This window comes from Protomyctophum parallelum (assembly GCF_964188405.1).
Source record: "Protomyctophum parallelum genome assembly, chromosome: 3".
Taxonomy (NCBI): domain Eukaryota; kingdom Metazoa; phylum Chordata; class Actinopteri; order Myctophiformes; family Myctophidae; genus Protomyctophum; species Protomyctophum parallelum.
Window position 1 is genome coordinate 26,164,886 of NC_139698.1, and position 23,962 is coordinate 26,188,847.

A 23,962-nucleotide genomic window follows, 5' to 3' on the forward strand; every position below is an offset into this window, starting at 1 on the left:
GAGGCTGAGTTGAAATTGTTCATGTGGCATTTCTTCCTCGGCCTAGTGGGAATGTGGGTGCACAATTTCACGGAAATCACGCGATGTGTTCATGATTTGCAGCATTTTGTTTGAAACTGAGCACTCCTGTGAACTTTGGAAGCCAATCTTAACCAATCAGGATGAAGTCTGAGAAATCTGAAAGACCGGTTTCGTTGAATGGCTCTAGAGAGACTGTGTACCAATTTGCGTGATGTTTGGACAAAATCTGTAGGTGTACTGTGCAAAAACTTGTTTTGCACAACGCGGCCTCCTGGTGGCGCTATAACAGGCCGTTCTGGAGATTTTGGGGCAGAGGTTCATCGTTGGCATCCAGGGAGTGTGTGTGCAAAATTTGGCATCGACCAGGTTAACGGTGCCAGAGATTAGCTGCTCACGGGGACACACACGGACGGACACACGGACGGACGGAGTGCAAAACATACTCTCCCCCCATGCCTTCGGCCTGGTGGAGACAAATATCTTTGGTTGTACAGTTGTAGCAAAGCTGTAAATAAGCTATAAGAGACATTTTGGTTGTACCGTTTGTGGCAAAAGCTTGTAGCATAAATATCTAAGAACCACAGAAAGGAAAACCCTTTACCTGTACATTTTAGGGTAAAATCGCTCAAACTTTTTTCTTGGAAAAAATGACATGATGGGAACATACACATTTTTACCTGTAAAACTGTGATGTGACAATAAAGCCGTTTAGCATCCTTTTTAGTTGAGCCACGATACGATTGAGAAACTATTGTATTGAGGCCGTCTGTGTCTTCCTACTTCATGAACTCAATATCTGACATATAATATATAAGTCAAAGGTCAAGGATAAATGTCTGAACCATTCGGACAGCAATTTGTCTCCGTCTTGGAATAAGACCGGTAGTTTAAGAACAGGAGAACACACTGACACCAGGACATTTTAGGACAATTACTAATTCATAGTGTTTCTGAGCAAAGCTCATTTGTCTCCCCTGTGCCTGTCTCTCTGTCTCCCCTGTGCCTGTCTCTGTCTCCCCTGTGCCTGTCTCTCTGCACAGAGTGTCTCATTTGTCTCCCATGTGCCCGTCTCTCTGCACAGAGTGTCTCATTTGTCTCCCCTGTGCCTGTCTCTCTGCACAGAGTGTCTCATTTGTCTCCCCCTGTGCCTCTCTCTCTCTGCACAGAGTGTCCGGCGGGCTACTTCAAGCCGACGTCGGGCTCGGCGCCCTGCTCCGTCTGTCCCGCCAACAGCCGCACCGGCCAAGAGGGAGCAGATGTGTGCGAGTGCCGGAGTGGCTTCTACCGCGCTGCCAAAGACGCAAACACATCCTCCTGCACAAGTGAGTTTGGAACGCCGGGAGACACGACTTTGGCCGGAGAACATTGTCCAGCCCAGGCCACTCCGGTTCCGTCTGGGCAGGAGAGTGGTCCGTCCGAAGCCAAAATGTGGTCGGAAGAAACGTGATGTAGTGGACGCAACGTCTCTTTTTCCTTCCTTTGATTAAAACGTCTTCTCCCTCCTCACCGGCATGATGTAACCCTCATGGCCTTCAAGATTTTAGCACATGCTTCTTTGCCGTATCCACGACATATAATATGCATGTCTAAACATGCTTTCCCTTTCTGCTGTACATCTCTCTCTCGTATCGTTTTTGTGATGTTGATCTTTTATCTCTGTCACATGCCAACACGCCTTTGCCCTTCTCTCTCTCTCGCACTCTCTCTCTCTCTCTGTGTCTCTGTCTCTCTCTCTCTCACACACACACACACTCTCTCTGTCTCTCTCCCTTCTTATATAAATCCATCTCTTCTTCCCCTTGTTTCTATGTTCCTTCATCTCTCTCTCTCTCCCCATCCATCTCTTCTTCCTCCTTGTTTCTATGTCCCTTCATATGCCTCTCTCCCTCTCTCTGGATCTCTCTCTATCTCTCTCTCTCTCTCCCAGGTCCTCCATCTGCACCCGTCACTCTGTCCTGGGAGTACGAGAGCGGAGACGGCGGGGGCGTGTCCCTGCGATGGCGCCCCCCGGTGGACATGGGCGGCCGCGACGAGGTGTGGTACGCGGTGGTGTGCCGCACCTGCCCCTCGGCCACCTCCAGCAACCCGGCGGCGTGCTCATGGTGCGGGGAGTCCGTCACCTACAGCCCAGCGCAGACCAACCTCAGACACACCCGGGTCACCCTCAACAACCTGCTGACCAGGGTCACCTACCTCATACAGGTAGGTCACCCTCAACAACCTGCTGACCAGGGTCACCTACCTCATACAGGTAGGGTCACCCTCAACAACCTGCTGACCAGGGTCACCTACCTCATACAGGTAGGTCACCCTCAACAACCTGCTGACCAGGGTCACCTACCTCATACAGGTAGGTCACCCTCAACAACCTGCTGACCAGGGTCACCTACCTCATACAGGTAGGTCACCCTCAACAATCTGCTGACCAGGGTCACCTACCTCATACAGGTAGGTCACCCTCAACAATCTGCTGACCAGGGTCACCTACCTCATACAGGTAGGTCACCCTCAACAATCTGCTGACCAGGGTCACCTACCTCATACAGGTAGGTCACCCTCAAAACCTGCTGACCAGGGTCACCTACCTCATACAGGTAGGTCACCCTCAACAACCTGCTGACCAGGGTCACCTACCTCATACAGGTAGGTCACCCTCAACAATCTGCTGACCAGGGTCACCTACCTCATACAGGTAGGTCACCCTCAACAACCTGCTGACCAGGGTCACCTACCTCATACAGGTAGGGTCACCCTCAACAACCTGCTGACCAGGGTCACCTACCTCATACAGGTAGGCAAGCCCTGGCCTATATTGTACTTTGTCACATCACAAGTTTTCATCCTAAATTAAATGCACCACGCACATCTCTGTGCATGCCTGACAAAGAACTCCATATATGGGCATAAAAAGGGACACAGACATAATAGCTGGGTGGAGCTCATAGGTTGGTGAACCAACAGCAGGTCGGCGTCAGTTTCCAATGTTGCCCAGAAAGGCATACAACGCTCTTTCAGGCTAGCATGCGGGTGGACAGGCCAATGTACCTTTGACAGAACAGATGTGGTCAAAAGTGCAGCAGGTGATGATATAGTTCATTATGTACAGACAGTCAGACACGTCGTGTGACAGATAGCCTCATGGCCTGGCTGTGTAAACTGTCCCACAGTCACAGTTTGCGCAGCTTTTTTGACGGCAGCAGATTGTGGCCTGGGTGGTTAGTGTCCTTAATAGAAAGTAATACTTTTTTTTGTTGCCTTGGCTGTGCACCACCTGGCACATCATGTCCTGGGAGGGAGGGAGACTCACCTCCGACGAACGATTCACTGGGCCGTCCGAAACCACCCTCTGTCGCGCTGCCTCCGTGATGGAGGGCTAAACGGGGGCAGCTCCCATAGCAGGTGGCGAGGCAGCTCCTCCAGCTGCTGTTGTGTAGAACATCCTGAGGATGCAGGACACCGAGTTTCGTCAGCCGGCCCCGAGGCTACTGCAGATGTTGTTGGGCTTTTTCACCGTACATGTGACGTGACGTGACGTGTGTGTGGCGGCTGTGGCCCACAAGAATCAGCTTTATGTTGTCACATCACAGTTTTACGGGTAAAAAAAAAGTGGGTGAAATTCGTTTTTTTGTGCGGATAGTTCCCATCGGGTCATTTTTGAGTGGTGCAACTCCCCCCCCCCCACCACCTCTCTCTCTCTCTCTCTCTCTCTCTCATTAGCAGGCAACAGTGCAGCACTATCCCTCTCTCTGTTTCTGGCACAACAGCGCCCCTACTGGCACTCATAGTCATATACTGGTGCTCATTAACCAACACATAGGTGGGTGAACCAACACAGGAACACGGACATTGCTGTTCCTTGGAGTGGTTGCACCACTCAAAAACGTAGAAAAGGGAAGAATAGAGGGGGAAGAGATTAAGTCAGGAAAAGAAAGAAAGTTTGAGCGCTTTTAAGTTTTACCACAAAAAGTACAGGTAAAGGGTTTTCTTCTGTGTGGAAATGTATAAGCTTTTTTTTTTTTTTTTTGCGGCTTACGCCTTTTATTGATTTTTGAAGGGACAGACAGTAGGCTGACAGGAAACGGGAGAGAGATGGGGGGATGACATGCAGTAAAGGCCGTGTCGGGTCCGGGAGTCGAACCCGCGGCACACTGCGACTGGATTACCAGTCCGGTGCCCAGACCGTTACGCTACGGCCTGGGCCAAAATGTATAAGCTTTTTGATACAAACTGTACAGCTGAAGGGTCTCTTAGCTTTTTCATGAACATAGCTGCCGCTTTGTACTGTACAGTGTAAAGGCCTGGGATATATACTGTGTATGTATGTGTACAGTCTGTACACCAAGGAACTTGAAGCGGTGACCGCAGAAATGTCTGACTATGATGATAGAGTTCTACAGCTTGCATGTTCTAAAACCGAGACGCTAGTTCCCTCTGCAAATTAATTCTTTTTTATCATGGTTTTCCATTCATGCAGAAATGACTGCTATTAAATATCTCAGCCATGAATTATTTAACCAATATATGCTTTTCTTAAGAATAATAATTGCCTGTGTGAAGATTGTCTTGTTGAACAAAACGTGGTAAAGGGCATTATGCTTTTCCTTATTTAACCTCATACAGTGTATATGTGACAGTGTGACAGTGTCAGACGCTCATAGTAAAATGTGCTGAAAGTTGCAAATAATTAGATGATAGTAAGTAATCCCTGTGAGAACAAAGCTCAGACTGCTCAGAATCCTAGGTTTCAAAGCATTTTTTCTCACTTTCTTTGAGTGAGTGAATCATGCCAAACTACTCTAGCGGAGTCCCAGAATGAAAATAGAATAGCTGGAAATGAGCATAATCCTGTATGTCCCATTTAATAGAAGTCTTGAGTTTGATACTGAGCTTATTTTCTTCATTTAGCCGGAACCCAATGCTACATTTCCATTGGAATACTAAAGTGGCCTACAGACGTCAGACGTCATCCCTGTAGCTCTCTGCTGACCCAAAGTGTGTTGTCATTCTGTTGCCAACAAAGCCCATCAAGTCAGACCTGTTTCAGCTTGATGTGGAAATGAATAGGTGTGTTAAAACCCTGTGCGATTCAAATAGCCTGGCTAATAAACCAGACCCAATCAGCCGTTGCCTGCCGACGGATTACCACGACAGTGTGATATTAGTCTGGCTTATTAGCCAGGCTACGATTCAAAGGCATTGGTAATATTTACTAATATAGTTTCCTCCTGTGTTAGTTTTGTTCTGAGGTGAGATATGAATCCTAAAGTGACGTACTTTGACAAGAACGAAAAGATGTTGCCCTCCATGAGGCGGTTTAGAGTCCCTAAGTATAAGAACAACAGACTAAAGAACTCTTTTGTGCATCAGTCTGTCCTGCTTTTAAACCAAAATCGATAAACCAGAGGATATGTTCTTGTTCCTGTCTGTTTCTGTGTTTTGTGTCCTGTAATGTTTATCATTTTGTAATGTATATTGTGTATGTCTTGTCTGTATCTTGAACGGTGACGTCATGGACGCAAGACAAATTTCAGTGCAAGCTGACAATAAAGTTGTATCGTATATCGTACCTCAAGTCACAGGACACAGGCTTTATTTTCAGTCACAATAGTAATCGACTTCTGATAATATAGACTATATTTTTGGAACTAAGTAATCAACATCTCTATGCTAGAGGTGAGTGGATAAACACTTCCTGGAATCATAGTGAAGGGAGGTCGTCCTGCATGCTCTATTAATCTATAGGTGGCATGTAAGATGCAGGTACACAGTGAATTGCATTATTCACTGTGACATACATTGGCTAAATCGTTGCTTATACCTTATTGATGATGGATACAGTAGGTACAGTACATCGGCACACTGTACTTACTACACAGGAAAATCCTACAGTATGTATATACCTTAACACAGAGTGCAAAAAATTGACCCAGGGTGTATACTATATCATTTGCTGCTTCACTATTTATTCTACGTGCATTACACGTTAAAGAAAATGTTACAGATCTGTTATGTTTACAGTTTTCTTTTAAAACAATCTTACAATAGCAGATCTACAAGCTCATAGCGCGCCACCGAGTGGTGCGCTACAAGCTTGTAGGTCTGCTATTTTTGATTATCTTTTTTTTTAAATACGGCAAAATCTTTGAATATATATTCTTTCAGAGCGAACGTTTTTCTTATTTCGACGTCAGGCCTAAATGGGTTAAAAGAAAAACATTTACGTACTGCTTACATGATCTAATCGAACATATGACATTGCTTGCACATTGTGTGAAGTCACTGGCTGAATGTGTGCTATGAATGTGATTATGTGAATGTGTCGTTTGGCAGATCCAAGCCGTCAACGACGTATCGGCTCTGAGTCCCTTCCCACCTCGATACGACAGCATCAACTTCACCACAAGCCAGTCAGGTAAAGATAAATAAAGATGAATTGTGATGATCAGTTTATCACATGTACTTTACTGTGGGTGTGTGTGTGTGTGTGTGTGTGTGTGTGTGTGTGTGTGTGTGTGTGTGTGTGTGTGTGTGTGTGTGTGTGTGTGTGTGTGCGTGCTTGCGGTGTGCGTGCGCTTGCGGTGTGCGTGCATGCGTGATTTATCTTCCTTTCATTAAACCATCCGGGGAGACTTGTCTCTACATCTACAGTATATTTCCTGCTCTCTCTCTCCCCCTCTCTCTCGCCCTCCTTTTCTCTCCAAGGAAGAATGATTAAAAGTCAGTGCTCAGCTTCAGTCGGCAATGTTCAAAAACCACAACCCAAGCCAGAGATCTCAGCGTATAGTCATTGACGCAGACGTGAATTTCAGCAGCCATATTTAGACAATTACAAAGTCAGCCTACTTTCACCTTAGGAATATACAAGGATTAAAGGACTCGTGTCTCAGCAGGATTTGGAAGAAACTTGTCCATGCATTTATCTTCAGTAGACTTGGCTATGTAACGCCAGTGTCTTTACAGATCTCTCCCTAAAGTAATCTGTCAGACAGCTGCCTTCGATTCAGATGGCTGCAGTGCTGCTCATGTCCTCACTAAGAAAGAAGCTGGAAGAAAGTGGATCTTATCACTCTCCGTTCTCACATTTTGACACTGGCGTTTCCCAGGGGGTCAAATCATTTACTTCAAAGTAGTACTGTAGTACGTTTAGTATGAAACACTGAAGGATTTAAGACCAAACTACATTTTTGATCATGAAACATCCAGAGTCAGCTTTCTAAACCCAGAGTCAAAGCTAAACGTGGAGGGGCAAGAGTATCTTTTTAGTGTTTTTTTATGCACCAAATGAATGGAACAAACTCCCAGAAACATGCAGGTCTGCTACAACTCTCAGCTTTCTTGTAGACTTTTCTGTTTAACAATGCCTTTTACTAGGGTTTGTGATCCGTCTGTCTGTCTGTCTGTCTGTTTCCACATCCCAACTTCTCTCTCTCTCTCTCTCTCTCTCTCGCTCTCTTTTCCTCTCTTTTTCTCCCTGTATCTCCCGTTCCTTTTCTCTCTCGTCCCGTCTATTTCTCTGCTCCATCTTTTCGTCTCCTGCGTTCTGGACTCAGGTGGCCCGAGGTCACGATATCCTGTCACTTCACATTATGTTCACTACAGAGCGAACTAACGAGAGAGAGAGAGAGAGAGAGAGAGCAGGAAAGAGGAGACCAGCGAGAGAGACCAGCACCGTCAACGAAGATAAGACATTGAAGCAGCAATACAGAAACAAAGCATAATGTGCTGGTTTCATGAAAAATGAAAAGCATCAGAAATTCCATTCACTTTAAAAAGAAAAAGTGTTTTTAGTGCGCCCGTGCGTGCATGTGTGTGTGTGTGTCCTCCAGGGATTATGTGGCTATTGGTAAAATTACTGGAATGCTGGAATGCTCCCCTGATCTGGGCTAGAAGGAGCCAAATGGCAACCACAGAAACTAAATACAGCCCCATAGACTGCTCTATAGTCAGCGCTGGTCTCTTACACTGTGAGACAGATCTATCTCCTACCGGTTTGGCAATGCTGCCCTCTTCTGGTTAATGCAGCAACAACGCAGCTCTGTGAGGTTTGCCCTGGCTGGACACTGACGTGGGGTCAGCCTTTGAGCAAAACATTTGACCCGGCGGTATAAATAAGCAGTTGCTTGTGCTGCTGTCCACTTACAAAAAGGGAATTAAAATAGTTGCAAGAGAGATCCAAACAAAGTGGTTAATGAGGATTGTTGAGTGATGACACAGACATGAGGATATTTTTGGCGTCACTTGTCAGGAACAACGTTTCTTATCAGGAGCAGTTGGAGGGCCAGTGCCTGCCTTTCTCACGAGAAAATTCATTCTCCCTCTTTCGCACTTTGAGATTGAGAGGCCGGGGGTTCAATCCCTGACCGTAGGCCAAGTAATACCAAAGACTACTTTTTTTTTTTTTTACCCAATGCCTCCCGGCTTAGCACTCAAGGGCTGGATTATGGGGTTAAGTCTGTGCGACATTGGGGACATTATCATCTACATGTATGGGGACTCTGATAGCGTTTCCAGCTCTATAAGTAAGCTACATCTGTAGCTGTGTACACACGGGTGAAGCCAAGTAGATGTGTACCTCCGTGCACTTTTTTTGATGTGTGTTTTATGTTTGTTGATGTTGATGTATTTGTATGTTGTTACATGGGGGGGGGGGGGGGGGGGGGGGCTACGATACTAAGTACTAATCATAAAAAACGTCGTAGACAAACGTACATAGACATAGAGTACTAGCATCATGTCCTGAGGGAGAACTTGTACGTCTCAAGGAGGAAACAGAAGATAGGCTCGTGACCTACGGGGGCCAAATGGCTCTGGAGTTAACTTACACAACGTGTGTACTTTTGCCGTCTCCCCTTTTAGTTCCCTCTACTGTTCCCATGATGCACCAGTTGAAACGCGCCCCAGACTCCATCACGCTGTCCTGGCCGCAGCCCGACAGACCCAACGGAGACATCCTGGAGTACCAGCTCCGATACTACGACAAGGTACACGCTCAGCGCTCGCCTCACGCTCCCGTCATTCAGGAAAAAATAGATATTGTGACTTTAAGTTAATTGAAATCAACACCATTTGTGATTTGTGAATGCTACTGTTAAAATGCAGAGTACAATAATTCATTTCATTTTATAAAAGTAAAAGATATGTAATGATATGAGCAAATCGTATTTGCTTGATTGATTAGTCATGTCCGTGTTGTGTTGATCCGTCTTGATCAGTACAATCAGCCTGGGCACACCTGAACTTCCATGTGCTCCACCCACGAGGCAACTTGCAGCGTCGGCCAGATTCCCGGAAAAGCTTGCCCCAGCAGCATTCTGCCTCGTGGGTGGAGCTTCATTTCCATCCACCAGCTGTCTAAAAACCCGGAAGAGACAGCGGCAGACAGCTTCTTTTGGCCGCGCATGGAATCCTAGGTGTGCTTATATGGATAGTTTGATAGTAATGCGGCTAATGCCTAGACTAGTACACAGAGCTTTCCCAGTGTGCCGTTCTTGGATTCTCAATACAGAGCCCGCCAGAACCTGTTGTGCTCCTGTTTGTAACTTGCCTCCTTCCTTGCATTCTTCAGTAAATGACGTCTACTCTCTCAACAACGTCTCCTTATTGAATTAACTCACACAAATACAAGATATTACAGTCGGTGGTTCTCAAACCTTTTAATGTCAAGGAAGCAGGAGCCCCAAATTAATATGTGCGGACCCCCCACCCCCCATCTGAAAATACTTTGGGCCAAGATGTGTGTGGTGAAAATGTTTCAAAGCAGTCTTCACATTACTTCTAATGTTTAAAAAAAAAACAATAGCATATCTACAAGCTCACAACGTGTGAGCTCGCTTTCACGTTGGTTGTCATTATAGGTTAAATGAAACGACAATGTTTGAAAATATATTTTTTAAACGGTTGTGGTCCCAGTTGCAGTCCCCGGTTGCAGTCCCAGGCCTAAATGGGTGAAAAGGAACACTCCACCAACCTTATCTCATTCAGTACCAATACTCACGATAAGACCCTTTCTGTAGAGCCTGAAATTTTAGCTGCCGAACAGGGCTGACTTCGGCCGTTGGGAGGCAATTGGGCCAGCTGTGTGTGATTTGGAGAGTAGGCGGTTAGGGCCAGCTGTGCGGTGCATTGAATAGGAATGTTTTTTTATTGATTGGCTCCCTATCAAACGGGCGATGCCCTGGGCGACCACCCAATTCACAAAATCTGGCCCTGCTGCTGCCAATGACATCATCAGATTTCAAGATAATGGAAACTACAGCTTTTGTGTTTCTGGAACATTAGCACATTAAAATATAATTTGTAACAATATAAAGTAAGATGTTTGAAATCTAGTTTAAAGTCCAAGACAATGAAGTTATCGATACATTTCCATACAGTTTAAATTTCCACCTCTGAGACACGGTAACTATAGACAGAAATGGTACTGTCATATGCAGCATTAGTGAGGAACCAATGTAAAAAAAAGAGGCACTTTTGCACCAATTTTCATTTCACGGAATCCCATTTTGATTTGCATGATACAGATTTGTATCTCTGGGACTCCAATCTACTGGTACATAAATAAACGTAACTTAATTAACTCTGAGAGTGTACAAATGAAACAAGATTATGTGGACCATATTTAATTACCATTTGTACACTCAGAGTTACAGACCTGTACGGGTCCATTTGGACCCAGAATGCTGAAAGACAGTGATCTGCATGAGAATAGATCACAGTAGATCAAGATAATGCATGCATGGGTTTAATTAATAGCAATTGGTAAGCATCTGTATGTGTTGTATTTACTAGTGAACTTTTACTTTGTTTTTTTTATTTGTATTTTTCTTGACCACCAATGCTAAGAATGCTGTCAGACAGAGGCTAGGTTTGAAGCCTATCCAGTTTCTTTGTGCTAAGAATGCTATAGCATGTTGTTTAGACAGAGGTTTGATGTGTGCCTATTTCTTTGTAGCGCTTAATTGTTTTTTCTTTGCACTTGTGTGAATATGTATTTACCCTGGTGTCATCATGTTTACTCTGCTTGCTCTGATTTCACTGTTGTCAGTGGTGGAAAAAGTACTCAGTAGTTTTACTTAAGCAAAAGTATAAAATATACTGCAATGTAGAACTACTCCATTGCAAGTCCGGAATTCAACTTGAGTAAAAGTACAAAAGTATTGGCATAAAAAATTAAAATGTACTTAAAGTATCAAAAGTAAAAGTACTCATTATGCAGATCTCATTACAAATGTATAAACATCGTATGCAAATAGCAGATCTACATGGAACACATTGTGAGCTTGTAGAAGTAAGAAGTAAGTTAGAAGTACTGAAAATTGGAAATACTCCAGTAAAGTAAAAGCACCTCAAAATTGCACTAAAGTAAATGTACATAGTTACTTTCCACCGGTAAGTCTCTGGATAAGAGCCTCTGCCAGATGGATTGTAAATGTGTTTCCCTCTGCAGGGCTCAGATGAAGACAGTGCAGTGAGTGTCTACAGTGAGACCAACACTGTGACGGTGAACTCACTCCTCCCCGGGTCCATCTACGCCTTCCAGATCAGGGCCCGCAACGAGAGGGGCTACGGCCCCTACAGCACCACAGTCTACTTCACCACCCTCATCCCAGGTACTCACACACCCCTCACGTCTCATGACATGTTCAAAGCCGCTATAAGCAATAATGTGTCAAAATATAAATTACTTTTTTTGTTTTCGTTTTATTGGTATTCAGACAGCCAGCAATGGGTAGAACTCTCCCAAACAAATTTGTCTCTGTGACACATATTGCTTATAGCAGCTTTAAGTTTATATACAGTATAATTTTTTTACTAAATCACTTGATTTAATTTGCCTAAGGACATGCCCAAAGGGACAGCAGGGTTAAAGTGGTTAACATAATCTGCTCAAGTGATCGTTTACCGGTAAACCGTTGTTTAGTCGATGACTATATCCATATGTCGGGTTTTTTGTGCCACAGAGGAACATACACAGCAGATTCAGAATCGGCTCCCGCTGTTGATTGGCTCAGTGATGGGAGGAGCAGCCTTCCTATTGGTCGTGGCAGCGATCATTGTGGTGGTAGTGTTCCGCAGGTGAGTGCAATCATCTCATAATCATTAAACATGCCCTGAAAATGCACGTGGCTCACCTAAGTTCAAAGCACAACACAAAAGGGGCTCCCTCGTAAAAGAGATCTTGTAGGGATTTTACCTAAATAAAATGTCAAATATATATATTTTTCTCTTTAATGGACAGAACATTTTATATATTTTGTGAGTGCGGTGTTTATATTCACACTATTTCCTGGTCCTTCCTTGTGGCAGTAAAAGGAGAGAGAGTCCGTACAGCGACCGGCTCCAGAGGTACATCAGTAACAGAGGTGAGACAGTGACTGACCATAGGAGAAGAAGAACAACATCCCTTTATTGTCTATTAACACAGGGTAATTCAACTTTGACATTTTTGCGTATGCCTCCAAGACACATGTGCGTGCACGCACAAGCACACGCGTTGCACGTGTGCACACACCCACCCACTGCACTCACTATTAGAGTATAGACTATACTATGCATTGATTAGGTCAGAGCACATGGTTCGACGACTTCCAACAGGAAACTAACAATACAGAGTGCATGGTTCAATACTAATCGCGGGCACCCGCTTGTTTCCTATAGTGTTTATGGCATGCCTTTGAATAGCATCTCTCTGGCCTACAGTAGAGCTGAATGAGAGTAGCCATCCAGGCCTGCTGTGTTCACCGTCCCCCAGGGTGAGGTCTAGTATAGAGCAAGAACAGTTAAGATAAAGTCAATGCTGTTGCGGATGAACACTCCTATTGAGTGGGCTCACTCACGTTATCCACAGCTGAACGACTTGGGCTTCCATAAGCGAAACCATGCGTTCTCCGCCTGCAGCGTGTTATTTGCTCATGGGATGATGTCGTGCATGTGTTTGCGGTGCAGGAGGGGTGAAGTATTACGTGGACCCGTCCACGTACGAGGACCCCAGCGAGGCCGTCAAGGAGTTTGCCCGTGAGATCGACCCCACTCACCTCAAAATTGAGGAGGTGATTGGTGCAGGTATGGATCCCATATTATGTTTTATGTACAGTGTTTATTAAAATCACACCTGTGTGAACTGAGTGGTGCAACTCCCCTCTCCCCCTGCCTCTCTCTCTCTCTCTCTCTCTCTCTCTCATTAGCAGGCAACAGTGCAGCACTATCTCTCTCACACAACAGCGCCACTTTTGCCCCTACATAGTAACATAGTCACATAGTCACGGACATTGCTGTTCCTTGGAGTGGTTGCACCACTCAAAAATATAAAAACATTGCTGTCAGTTATAGTGCTTGGTTCTCAAAGTGGGGCCAGGGGACCCCCAGGGGCCTAGGGGGTCCTCAGCTAAATGATTGATAGTTAGGAGCCAAATGGATCCTTCGTGGTCTGCATCTCTGAGAGTGTATAATTGTAAAGCTTGTTTGTAGCAAAGCAGTTTGTAGCAAAGCTTTTAAATAAGCTATGAACCACACAGAACTTAAGAAAAACCCTTTACCAAATGCACCATTACGGGTGCATTTGGTTCCATTTGCTCTCAGTTTACGGGGGTCCATATAATGTACCAAACTTGGGCTCCTTGAAATGAAAATGTATTGGCCTGCTGAAATCGGCCTATAGGGGGCAGCAGTGTTCCCACGGCCATGCGATTCCTGGAAATATTAGCTATATATATATTATATATATTAGCTATATATGTTTGGAATTAATTAAATGTTTTGAAAATAATTTCGATATACATAGTTTTTGGCTCTTGATTGCTGGAAAAGGCGTAAAATACATTGTAAAAGGTTTGAAAATTCATTGTTAAAAATGTGTGGGAACCCTGGTGCAGGCACACTGGCTTGAGGCGAGCACGCCGACTGCCATTGAAGCGCTCTGTGTCAGTTCACCGGTTTAGGGCCCTAACATCCTCCTCTCTCTCCACCGCAGCCCAGTTTGGGGAGGTGTCCAGGGGCCGCTATCGTCCCATGGGACGGCGGGAGGTGCTGGTGGCGGTCAAGACCCTGCGCTGGGGGGCCACGGACAGGGAGAAAGGCGTGTTCCTCAGCGAGGCGGGGGTCCTGGGGCAGTTCGACCACCCCAACGTGCTGAAGCTGGAAGGGGTGTGCACGCGGAGCCCCCCGGAGAGAATCATCACAGAGTTCATGGAGAATGGACCCCTGGACGCCTTCCTCAGGGTAAGACTAGGATTATATGTGGTGAGAATAACTCCCATCTCCAGCTGTTCTCTCCTGGAGTATAGCACATAATGCACATTCAGAGGAACTGGGATTTTCAGTCAAGCAACCTAGTAAGAGAAGCGATCCTCATCCCACTGTACAGTTAATTCCCATTCCCTATCTTTTATTGGTACAGTCTATCGCTGTAGTCGCTGAGAAGCAGGTTAGTTAGTAATCTTACCTTATCGTTTATTTGCTTTTATTATTTTATAAGAAAAGCAATCAGTGTGCTAGCCTGGTAATTATATTTTATTACACAAAAGCACATACGTAGGCCTACTGTATTAACGTCTTTACTGTGTTATTGTAAGCTAGGAATGTTAATGCTTTTTTTTTATCATTGAACAAAGAGTGCTCTTGATTAGAGTTCAAGCACACTCACAAAAAGGCCAAGGAAATTAAAAGTATATCGTTAAATTAAAAAGCCAACACGGACTAGAACCGGATTCAACGTGCGTGGGTCTTCCTTAGGGCATGGCAGTCGGTGTCTTTGGTGGATTTTGTGTTTTTTTAGCTACAGTATGCTTTAGCTATGATCTAGACATAAAAGTCCTTTTAACGATACCCTTGGCTGCACACCAGTAATCACAATAAATGACTCCCTCTAGGTACTGTTGCTATTTAACTCAAGTTCTTTCATGTGAGGCTTAGGTTCCCAAACCTTTCCGTGCCAAGGACTACAAGCTGACAACGTTGCAAACCTGTAAACTTTGCAAACCTGTGCCATAACTCAAACTCATTCTAAATGAGTTACTTCACTTCTCCTGTTCTTTGCCTGCTTCCCTCTCCACCACCAGGAGAATGAGGACCAGTTCAGTGTTCTCCAGTTGGTGGGCATGTTGAGGGGCGTGGGCGCGGGCATGCGCTACCTGTCCGAGAGGAACTTTGTCCACCGGGATCTAGCAGCGAGGAATGTTCTGGTCAATTCCAACCTGGTGTGTAAAGTGTCCGACTTCGGCCTGTCGCGCCTCATGAGGGGCCTAGATCACAATATGCCCACCTACACTGCCTCACTGGTGAGTACCAGGAAATAAGATATGACATATAATTCAGGGTTCGATTTTTAAAAGGAAACATAGGGGGGGTGACATCTGTCAATTTACAATATTAATAATTAGTAATACTTATATACTATATGTCCCCATGTGTTCACTTTGTTTGGAGTTCTTCACTTTTGCATTGTCCATTCATTGTTGATGGTTTATTTAAAGTGTCTCCTATATTTTAATATACTTTGTGAATGTTTATTTTGAGCACACACGTTTTTGTGTCAGGTTTGGGTGAGTAAAGTCTCCCATCATTCCCTGCTCTGTGCTCTGTGTCCCTCAGGGCAGTAAGATTCCTGTGAGGTGGACGGCACCAGAGGCCTTCCAGCATCGCAAGTTCAGCTCGGCTAGTGATGCCTGGAGCTTCGGCGTGCTTATGTGGGAAGTGATGTCATATGGAGAGCGTCCTTACTGGGATATGAGCAACCAGGAAGTGAGTACGAGGCATCCTTAATTGATACAGCTAAATAAGATCAAGTTACTATGTATTTAGACGACCATCTGAAAATATGTTGTGCCAGGGATCCCAATACAAGATTTGTGTTTTTAAAAGGTTTCAAATGCGTGTGACATAATCATCATACCCGGAAGTTATGTGGGAACGCCTACTGAGTGGCAAAAAACTACTACTAAACAGAAAAGTCCTATTTGATTGCATTAAATGACTTTAAACAACATTAAATCCACTTTGCCACTCGATCTGCGATTAACTTTATGCATGCGCATACCCTCTATTGGGTTATTTAGCGATTATTCTATTGTTTAATAATGGATTAAATCGATTAGTTTGATTATTTGTTACAACCCTAAATATAAATCAATCAACCTCCTCCTCCAGGTGATGAAAGCCGTTGCAGATCAATACCGGCTCCCGGCTCCACATAATTGCCCTCCAGCCCTCCATAACCTGATGCTGCAGTGCTGGCAGACCGAGAGAGCGGACCGGCTGGGGTTCGATTCCCTCCTTTCCTCCCTGGACCGCCTCATCAGGCACCCAGCCTCCCTCAAGGCAGAGCAGAGCCGGTGAGATGGGAGCAGACGTTGGAAATTAAAGCCTTTATATATTGACAGGACTGGTGGGACGTGGATTTGGTTCAGCACGATGCAATGGAAAAGCTATCTATGAGACAAATCAAGCAGTCATGGAAAAACATATTCTTTTAAAGAAGTGGTTCATGTACCATTAGATCCCAGTCCATCACACCAGACTACTGTACTTCACTATGTAGTTAAGTGTAGTGAAACCTTAAAACTAGGGATGTCCCGATCCGATCCAGATACCTCAATTTCTGTGTTAGCCGATACCGATACTGAACACAGATACCTGTGTTGTGATCTCATGTTGTGTTTATAGCTATCTAGCTATATATCTCGTGTTGAGTTTATAGTAGACTCCTCACTCAAATGTGCAGTGTGCACTTGCAGTTTGGGCAACTCCAAAGCAAACTCCACATGTCCCAACATTTCATTTACCTGCCATAGTATCAACCCCTTACCCCTGTGTCGGATCTGTGGTTAGAATGGCATATTCGCCGATACCGATATGACCCGATATGACAAATAAGGGCCGATCCGATACTTTTCCCGATACCAATACAGTATCGGGACATCTCTACTTAAAACCACTCAAGCCCTAGCGTCCCTATTCTGGGGGGAATATTCAACGAAAATTGATTTACAACCTCAGAATGCATTGCAACACAATGCAGAGTCTAGCTTGTAGATCAGTTGTTTTATTGTGTAGAGGGAAAAAAGGTGGGGGCCTACTGCAGGGCCTACTGACTCCGGTCAGTATGTTTTCTAACTACTGCTCTTCTACTGACAAACATATTATGTAATCTTGACTTAGATTATGTCATATATTTCTGACCACACTGTAACACGTGTCTGTTGCTCCCTGTGAGGCAAATTGTTAAACTGTCAAACAAATTCAGTGTCCTACGTATGTTCTCTACGGTCTCTGAGCACTTTCTAGAATGATTTCGTGGACAGACTTAGATTAAATACCATGCTGTCATTCTTCATTACCATTTAAAAGAAATAGCCAATCTGCATGCTCACAACGTGTTGCATAATAGTGACCAGTTGATTCGCTATTTCCGCTATTTCTGGGCTTGATTTGATATGAGAAAAGGCTGATTATGGAGTGTCAATTACTGTACGAGTTGCTGCAGCTGCACAGTATCTCTAGATCTTCTCCCTACGGTGTGTCAGCACCAGTGCTTGGCACCATGCCACACTAGTGACAGCTAGAACCACTCACTTCTTTAACCACTAGCCAGTGGGTGATGTTTCTCATTCACTCTAAACCACTGATTACTCCAACCTGTTGACTTGCATTATAGTCAACACCCGTGTTTTTCTGACCTTGAACCTGCTGCTGTTCCTGGCTCGTTCAACAGGAGCTGCTCCCAGCCACTACTGAGCCCCACCCCCACGGACCTGTCGTCCGTGGCGACAGTCAGCGATTGGCTGACGGCACTGAGGCTGGACAGATATAAGGATGCGTTTGAGCGGGCGCACCTGGACACGTTGGACAGAGTCAGCATGGTCACCATGGCGTGAGTATATACTAGTATACGCCAACGCATGTGTCGCGACGGGTCATGTCATCTGGGATAAACGTGGGAGAAAAATTTTAAATAAACAATGTTTAACTCATCTCAGTTTCCAAGTTAGTTAAATAACAGTTGGGAGACTGAGAGTTGAGCTGGGCTGGATTTGATTCAATTATTCATTGTCAAATAGCTTAGAACCTCCAAATGACTAGGTTTCTAGGAATGTGCTCTTGACAAGAACAGTAGATACCGTAGATAAGCCCCATGCACAACACCCACCACCAAATATAGCAACACAATACACAAATCTATTGAATGACCAGTATTTGCCAAAACAAACACACATTAAAGTGTAACGTTTAAAAGATATATTTATTTCCTTTGTGGTCCTAAATCCCCTCCTGTCTTATATCCCTTTTATCAGAGATATCCAGAATCTGGGAGTGAACCTCCTTGGCCACCAGAGAAAGATTTTCAACGCTGCACAACAGCTCAGATCCCACCTGAACCAGGGCCAGGTGGAGGTGTGAACCCCCCCCCCCCCCCCACACAACACCCCCAGGCACTAATTTGAACGGGTTTCACCCTTTTCTCTGGCTGCTGTGTCTACTTTTGCTAATATTTGTTTCATTTTGATACGCACGAAGGCCAAAAAAAACCAAAACGTAAACAAAGAACCATCATTGTTGTGGCAAACGTTAAGAAAAGGTGAAGAAAATGCAACGTCCAACTTTCTACGGACGACTGCGTGAGAGGAAGGATGAACATTGCACGATGAACGTATAGAAGAGAGACTATATGCACTACGGCAGCTGTATAGTCCACGGTGCAGAGAAGAGAGACAATATGCACTACGGCAGCTGTATAGTCCACGGTGCAGGACGGGAGTTGCCGCAGACAAGGAGAGCAGAACCTGAACTAAAAACGTCTTCAGTGATTGAACGATATTTCACTTCATTGTTGCCGTTTGCCTACGGCTAATCTTCACCTAAGTCTGATCCTACCTCTGTCCTCCTCACTTCCACACAAATTAAAGCTTCGTCGCACGGCCGTGTTGTACGTAAACCGAAACCGGAAACCATTTTCGTCAAAGGGTCTCATGCGTCGAAGAAATAATTTAACCGTCACTCCTCTCGTCTGTCTCACTGCTGTCTGTCACTTCCACACCATTCCCAGTATCACCATTCACAAATGAAACCGTGAAAAAGGAAAAGCCACAGGGCTCTCCCAACCCTCTCACAAAGAATTGCGCAGAGACAATCAAAGTACTTTCTTTTCTTTTTCTTTTGCTAATGTGTAATATTGTTCTACAGTACAGTGTCCAGGCTGGATCAGCCACGAGTCCAAAATGTGTTGTATGGGAACGTTCTAACAAAAGATACCAATGAATTAGGAAAGAAAACAATGAGCAAAGTAAATACAAGATTGGTAGTAGGGGTTAATTCATGGCTTCCATGTGGATCTCGGACCAGGCATGGTGATGACGACATATTGCTGTGATGTCATATTGACTTCCAAATATGGAGTTATTTGCCTCTCCATTGACTTCCGTGTATGCCTATACAATTTTAAGTTTGAAAAAGTTTAATATTTCTAAAAGTATAAAACATGTGACAATTGCTCAGGGATTTACATCCTTGGCCTACTTGCACTAGAAATGAGGCACTGATCAGTCCAGGTGGTTTGTGAGAGTAGCCGTGGACGAACAAGAAAACACACAGACAGACTCTCTTCTAGACATGCTCGCCCCCATAAGAACCACTGCATTTAAAAATAAATAAATACATAGTTTAGATTTACATTCCATTTGCGCTTAAAAGTTATTGTAGATACACACCTTCCAAGGCAAGATATCAGACATGGCCTATTTTTATATTATGTTGTATTTATTTATTTATTTTAATGGCCTAATAAAACAAGAAAGCTCAAATCTTGACGGTGGAATCATCTGTGATGTTAAAATTAAAAGTGTTTTCTTTTCTGAAAATGGAACATTTCGGTAATCAACACTGCACACACTGCATTGAAATGTTTGTTTCTTGACATTCTTAAAAGACTGTAGTAAAACCAGTGTTATTTTAACCGGGTGTAAAAATACACTCGCATAACCTACTAGTGTGCATACAGTACCAGTTGTTCAGTGTATAGTGGCACTCACACAGGGCCTACATACTGTTCATCTCTACTAGAAACACAACATCACTCTCTCTATGACCCCAGGTTCCATCTGGAATTCATGTATAACTTGCATCTGGTTCATGTCTACATGTGGATTTTTTCTGGATTACATTCATGCCTGGAGTTTGGGAGTTTTATGCCTGGGTTTGGGTCTGAATACTTGTAAGCCAACCACCTGCACAGTAAAAAAATATATATATCAGTGTTAATTCGTACATGTGTATAACCTGAGCTGAGTGCACAAATGTAACCAAATGGACCTGTAAATGTTAATTTGTGTACATTTGTACAATCTGAGTTAAATTAACACTCAGGATAACTATTTGACGCATGTTAATTAACTACAAGAACCCTAGCGTCCGTATTCTCCCTAACATTTGGGGAAAATAGCTTGAAGATCGGCTATTTTTGAGGCTATATCCAGCTTTTAGTGTATGTTCACAAACTTTGTCCTACACAAACATTAAATTCCCATTGGCAATGAATGGAAAAGTTTACATCAGAGCAAATAGTGTGTCTATTTTACGTCATGCTGACGTACGATGATAAGAGTGCCCCTCACTTCACACGGGTGTGATTCTTTTTACAAAGACATTCAGTGTAGACGCAAAAAAAGGAGCATACCAATTATAGAGCCCTGGTCAGCCCCAGTCAACTAGGGTTTCAATTAGTTATGGCCAACTGTAAAGGGAGTGCATATGTATATTTCACAGCTCTTTTTGTGTGGTTGAGAGTGATGTCATGATTGTGAATGTGAGAGAAGGGTTAAAATAAGTGGACAGTAGCTGCTCTCTCCTCCATTACAAGGAAGGAGATACAGTAAGTGCTGGTCACTGTTTTTGCTAATTGTGTGCTGTGCTTTATGTATTAAACTGTGTGAATGTGTATGTGTGCTGTACATAATGGTGTGCGTGTGTGTGTGTGTGTGCGCGTGAATTTTGAGGGCCAGTGTGAAGCCATGCACATGAGTAGTTGTGTTTGTATGTATGATTGTTCACCACTATTCCACTATTGTGCAAATTTGTAAAATAAATAATATGACTTTATTTAAATCCTTGCATTCGCTTGTTATTTTCTCTGATGTTTTAAACATCACTAGCCATGGCCATAAAAATAATACAAAACAAGAACTGTACTCTGTCGAGTGCCTACTTGCTTGTTGCACACTAGTAGGTCATAAATGGCCTACTAGTGCGCAAGCAGAGCACACAAGTACTGTTGACCGCTACAAACTGTCAAATCTCAGCTTCTCTGTGAAGGAACGTTTGAAATGTTGAATTATTAGGTTTAGCTATTTGCTACCTACCTACTTTATGCATGTAAAAAATAAGTATTATGGAGGTACAAGTTTCCATCTATAAAAGAAATACAGTTTTATCGATTTAGAATTATTCTGGAAAAATAAATCATCGATATCTGATGAAATAAAAAGGTATATAAACTGAAATAAAATGTGTTATCACGTATACAGTATAATTATTTATTTTAAATTGTCAATTGCTTTAAATTGACTTAATCTTGGACTATAGTGATATTAATACTAAATGCCTCTGTGTATGTAATTTCTAAGTTGATTAGCGGTATACTGTGCTTACTTTGCACCACTTTTGATGCGTATGCACCGTCCCAGCATATTCGATGCGTATGCACCGTCCCAGCAAATGACGTAATGACTATTTGTGCCTGATACGGCAGTGGTGCCAGATTACATACATGTATACATAGGAACATTACCTTTAATCCTCCCGACACTAAAACATATCGTCATTACGTCACCATCAAAATCCAATTACACTCTGGCATTGGGTCCTTTAATCCACATCTTTATTACGTCATCATTGAGAGCTAGTTATACCAGTTATACCCTGACGCTGACGTCATTTGCTGGGACGGTGCATGCGCATCGAATATCGTCCTGGGCAAAACTAGTACATGCGCGCTCTGCTTGCGCAAGTAATAATGGAGTGAACGATCAATTTGGGGATCCTTAACATGAAGGGGCGGGCACACAGGTCACAGACAATAGGAACTCGAGTGAAGTTTGGTGGTCTTGGTTTCTATTGTATCATTTCTTACTTGGCCTAGTGGGAATGTGCGTGCAAAGGGCAAAAACAATCAGTCTACGGCCTTGCGGACACTTTGTAGATCCTCAGGAAGACTATAAATAAATAAACTAGAAAGGTACAATTCTGGGAAATTGTAAGTGTGGTTGCACTGACGCAAGCTGCGAGGAATCCACTGGGAAAGTCTATAATAGTCCTGTTCTTGATCAATTCTGTCTTAATTGCCATTTATATTGTGATATCAGAACAGGGACAGAAAAATGACTTAAAGGACCAATTCACCACTTTTCAACATCTCTTCATATAATTGGTCCTCACTAATGTTCATGATAAAACATCACCATTTTGTCCTACTCAGTCTGTGTCTCATAGGAGGGCTTTGGGCAGTTCGGACACCCGTCCACCAGTGACATCATCATTAGGCATATTTTTTTTTAAACAAGATTTGTTTTAAAATATATTTAGATTTTTATTATCGTGAGAACGATGGCTTCAACTTTTGCATTGCAACTTTTCAGGAAAAGAAAGCCTGCCATTTCTATTAGCTTGGATTCACCATCGATGTCACTGGTGGACGGGTTTCTGAAATGCCCACAGCCTTCCTATGAGAGGACTAGGGATGGACTAGGGATGTCCCGCTTCCGATCCGATCCCGATACCTCAGTTTCTGTGTTAGCCGATACCGATACCAGTGTCGTGATCTCATGTTGTGTTAATAGCTATATATCTCGTGTTGTGGTAATAGCAGACTCCTCACTCAAATGTGCACTTGCAGGTTGGGCAACTCCAAAGCAAACTCCACATGTCCCAACATTTTATTTACCTGTCAACCCCTTACCCCTGTGTCGGATCGCTGGTTAGACTGGCATATTTGCAGATACCGATATGACCCGATATGACAAATAAGGGCCGATCCGATACTTTTCCCGATACCGATACAGTATCGGGACATCTCTAGTTAGGACCAATTATAGGAAGAGAAGTTGAAAAGTGGTGAAGTGGTCCTTTAAGGGTTACAGAAAAGGTTAAAAAAATCTCCATTGAACTCAATAAACAAAAAAGGTAAGAAAAAAACAGGTTTACTTTAGCTGGCATAATAGTTCTCGCACTTAGAACAATAGCGTGTTTCCTACAGCAACCATATTAATACATGAATAAGAATACTATTCTGCAGGGTAATTAAGGTGCATGCCCTACTTTCAAGAGAGAATGCTGACAAAAAACCTAAAATGTCAAATGAATAGTAAAAGGACATGCAGTAGCCTGCATAAATACGCCTCGATTTGAATAGGACTAGAAATTGGAACAGGAATAGCACAATAGAGAAGTAGCACATCAGCCATTCAAGCAGCAGGACAATAGGTTCTCCTTGCTATTCTGAAAACAGGGACGTGCACGCATAGACATCAAAGGGGGCTTTCTGGTGGAAGAAATGCAAATGCCACTCCTTTCCATGCCATACCGGAAGGCGGCATTCAGGAGAAGAGCTTTTGAAATCCATGTCGTACACCGTATCTTCCACTAGCTAAAGAGTACTGGGTTGCGCCCCGAAAATAGCTGATCTACAAGCTCTCAAGCTGAGCTTGTGAGCTTGTAGATCTGCTATTTTTGTCCAAAAGTGCCCTCTTACGGGATTTTAGCCCCTGCCCCTCTAACGCTCTCTGCACGTCCCTGTTCCTCGCTATTCTGAAATCACCTTGAAAATGTGAAAGAGCAGCCTTGGCGGCCCGTGACTGTCTGATGGTGTGATCAGCAGGTTTGTGTGGAATCGTGGCTGAGGATCTGTCGAGTTCAGCAGATAACAGAGAGAACAGACACCGCTCTCCCACATCCCCCG

General features: G+C 43.9%; 1 protein-coding gene across 2 annotated transcripts in view; it reads left to right on the forward strand.

Annotated features, from left to right (window-relative positions):
• The window catches only part of ephb6 (eph receptor B6), a gene marked incomplete at its 5' end in the record, with an annotated part of 72,815 nt that extends 54,381 nt beyond the window's left edge, over positions 1-18,434 (forward strand). The window contains 14 exons of one of the 2 annotated variants that reach the window (XM_083761842.1): positions 1,188-1,343; positions 1,949-2,223; positions 6,352-6,433; positions 8,878-9,002; positions 11,468-11,630; positions 11,982-12,096; positions 12,328-12,383; positions 12,967-13,083; positions 13,991-14,238; positions 15,078-15,296; positions 15,610-15,759; positions 16,165-16,349; positions 17,729-17,887; positions 18,309-18,434. In XM_083761842.1, the coding sequence (XP_083617968.1) occupies positions 1,188-1,343; positions 1,949-2,223; positions 6,352-6,433; positions 8,878-9,002; positions 11,468-11,630; positions 11,982-12,096; positions 12,328-12,383; positions 12,967-13,083; positions 13,991-14,238; positions 15,078-15,296; positions 15,610-15,759; positions 16,165-16,349; positions 17,729-17,887; positions 18,309-18,414 (2,156 nt within the window). In that variant the 3' untranslated portion in view covers positions 18,415-18,434. Of the gene's footprint in view, positions 1-1,187; positions 1,344-1,948; positions 2,224-6,351; positions 6,434-8,877; positions 9,003-11,467; positions 11,631-11,981; positions 12,097-12,327; positions 12,447-12,966; positions 13,084-13,990; positions 14,239-15,077; positions 15,297-15,609; positions 15,760-16,164; positions 16,350-17,728; positions 17,888-18,308 lie in introns of both variants that reach the window. The other variant, XM_083761841.1, reaches the window with a different exon arrangement.
• Positions 18,435-23,962: the final 5,528 nt, after the last annotated feature.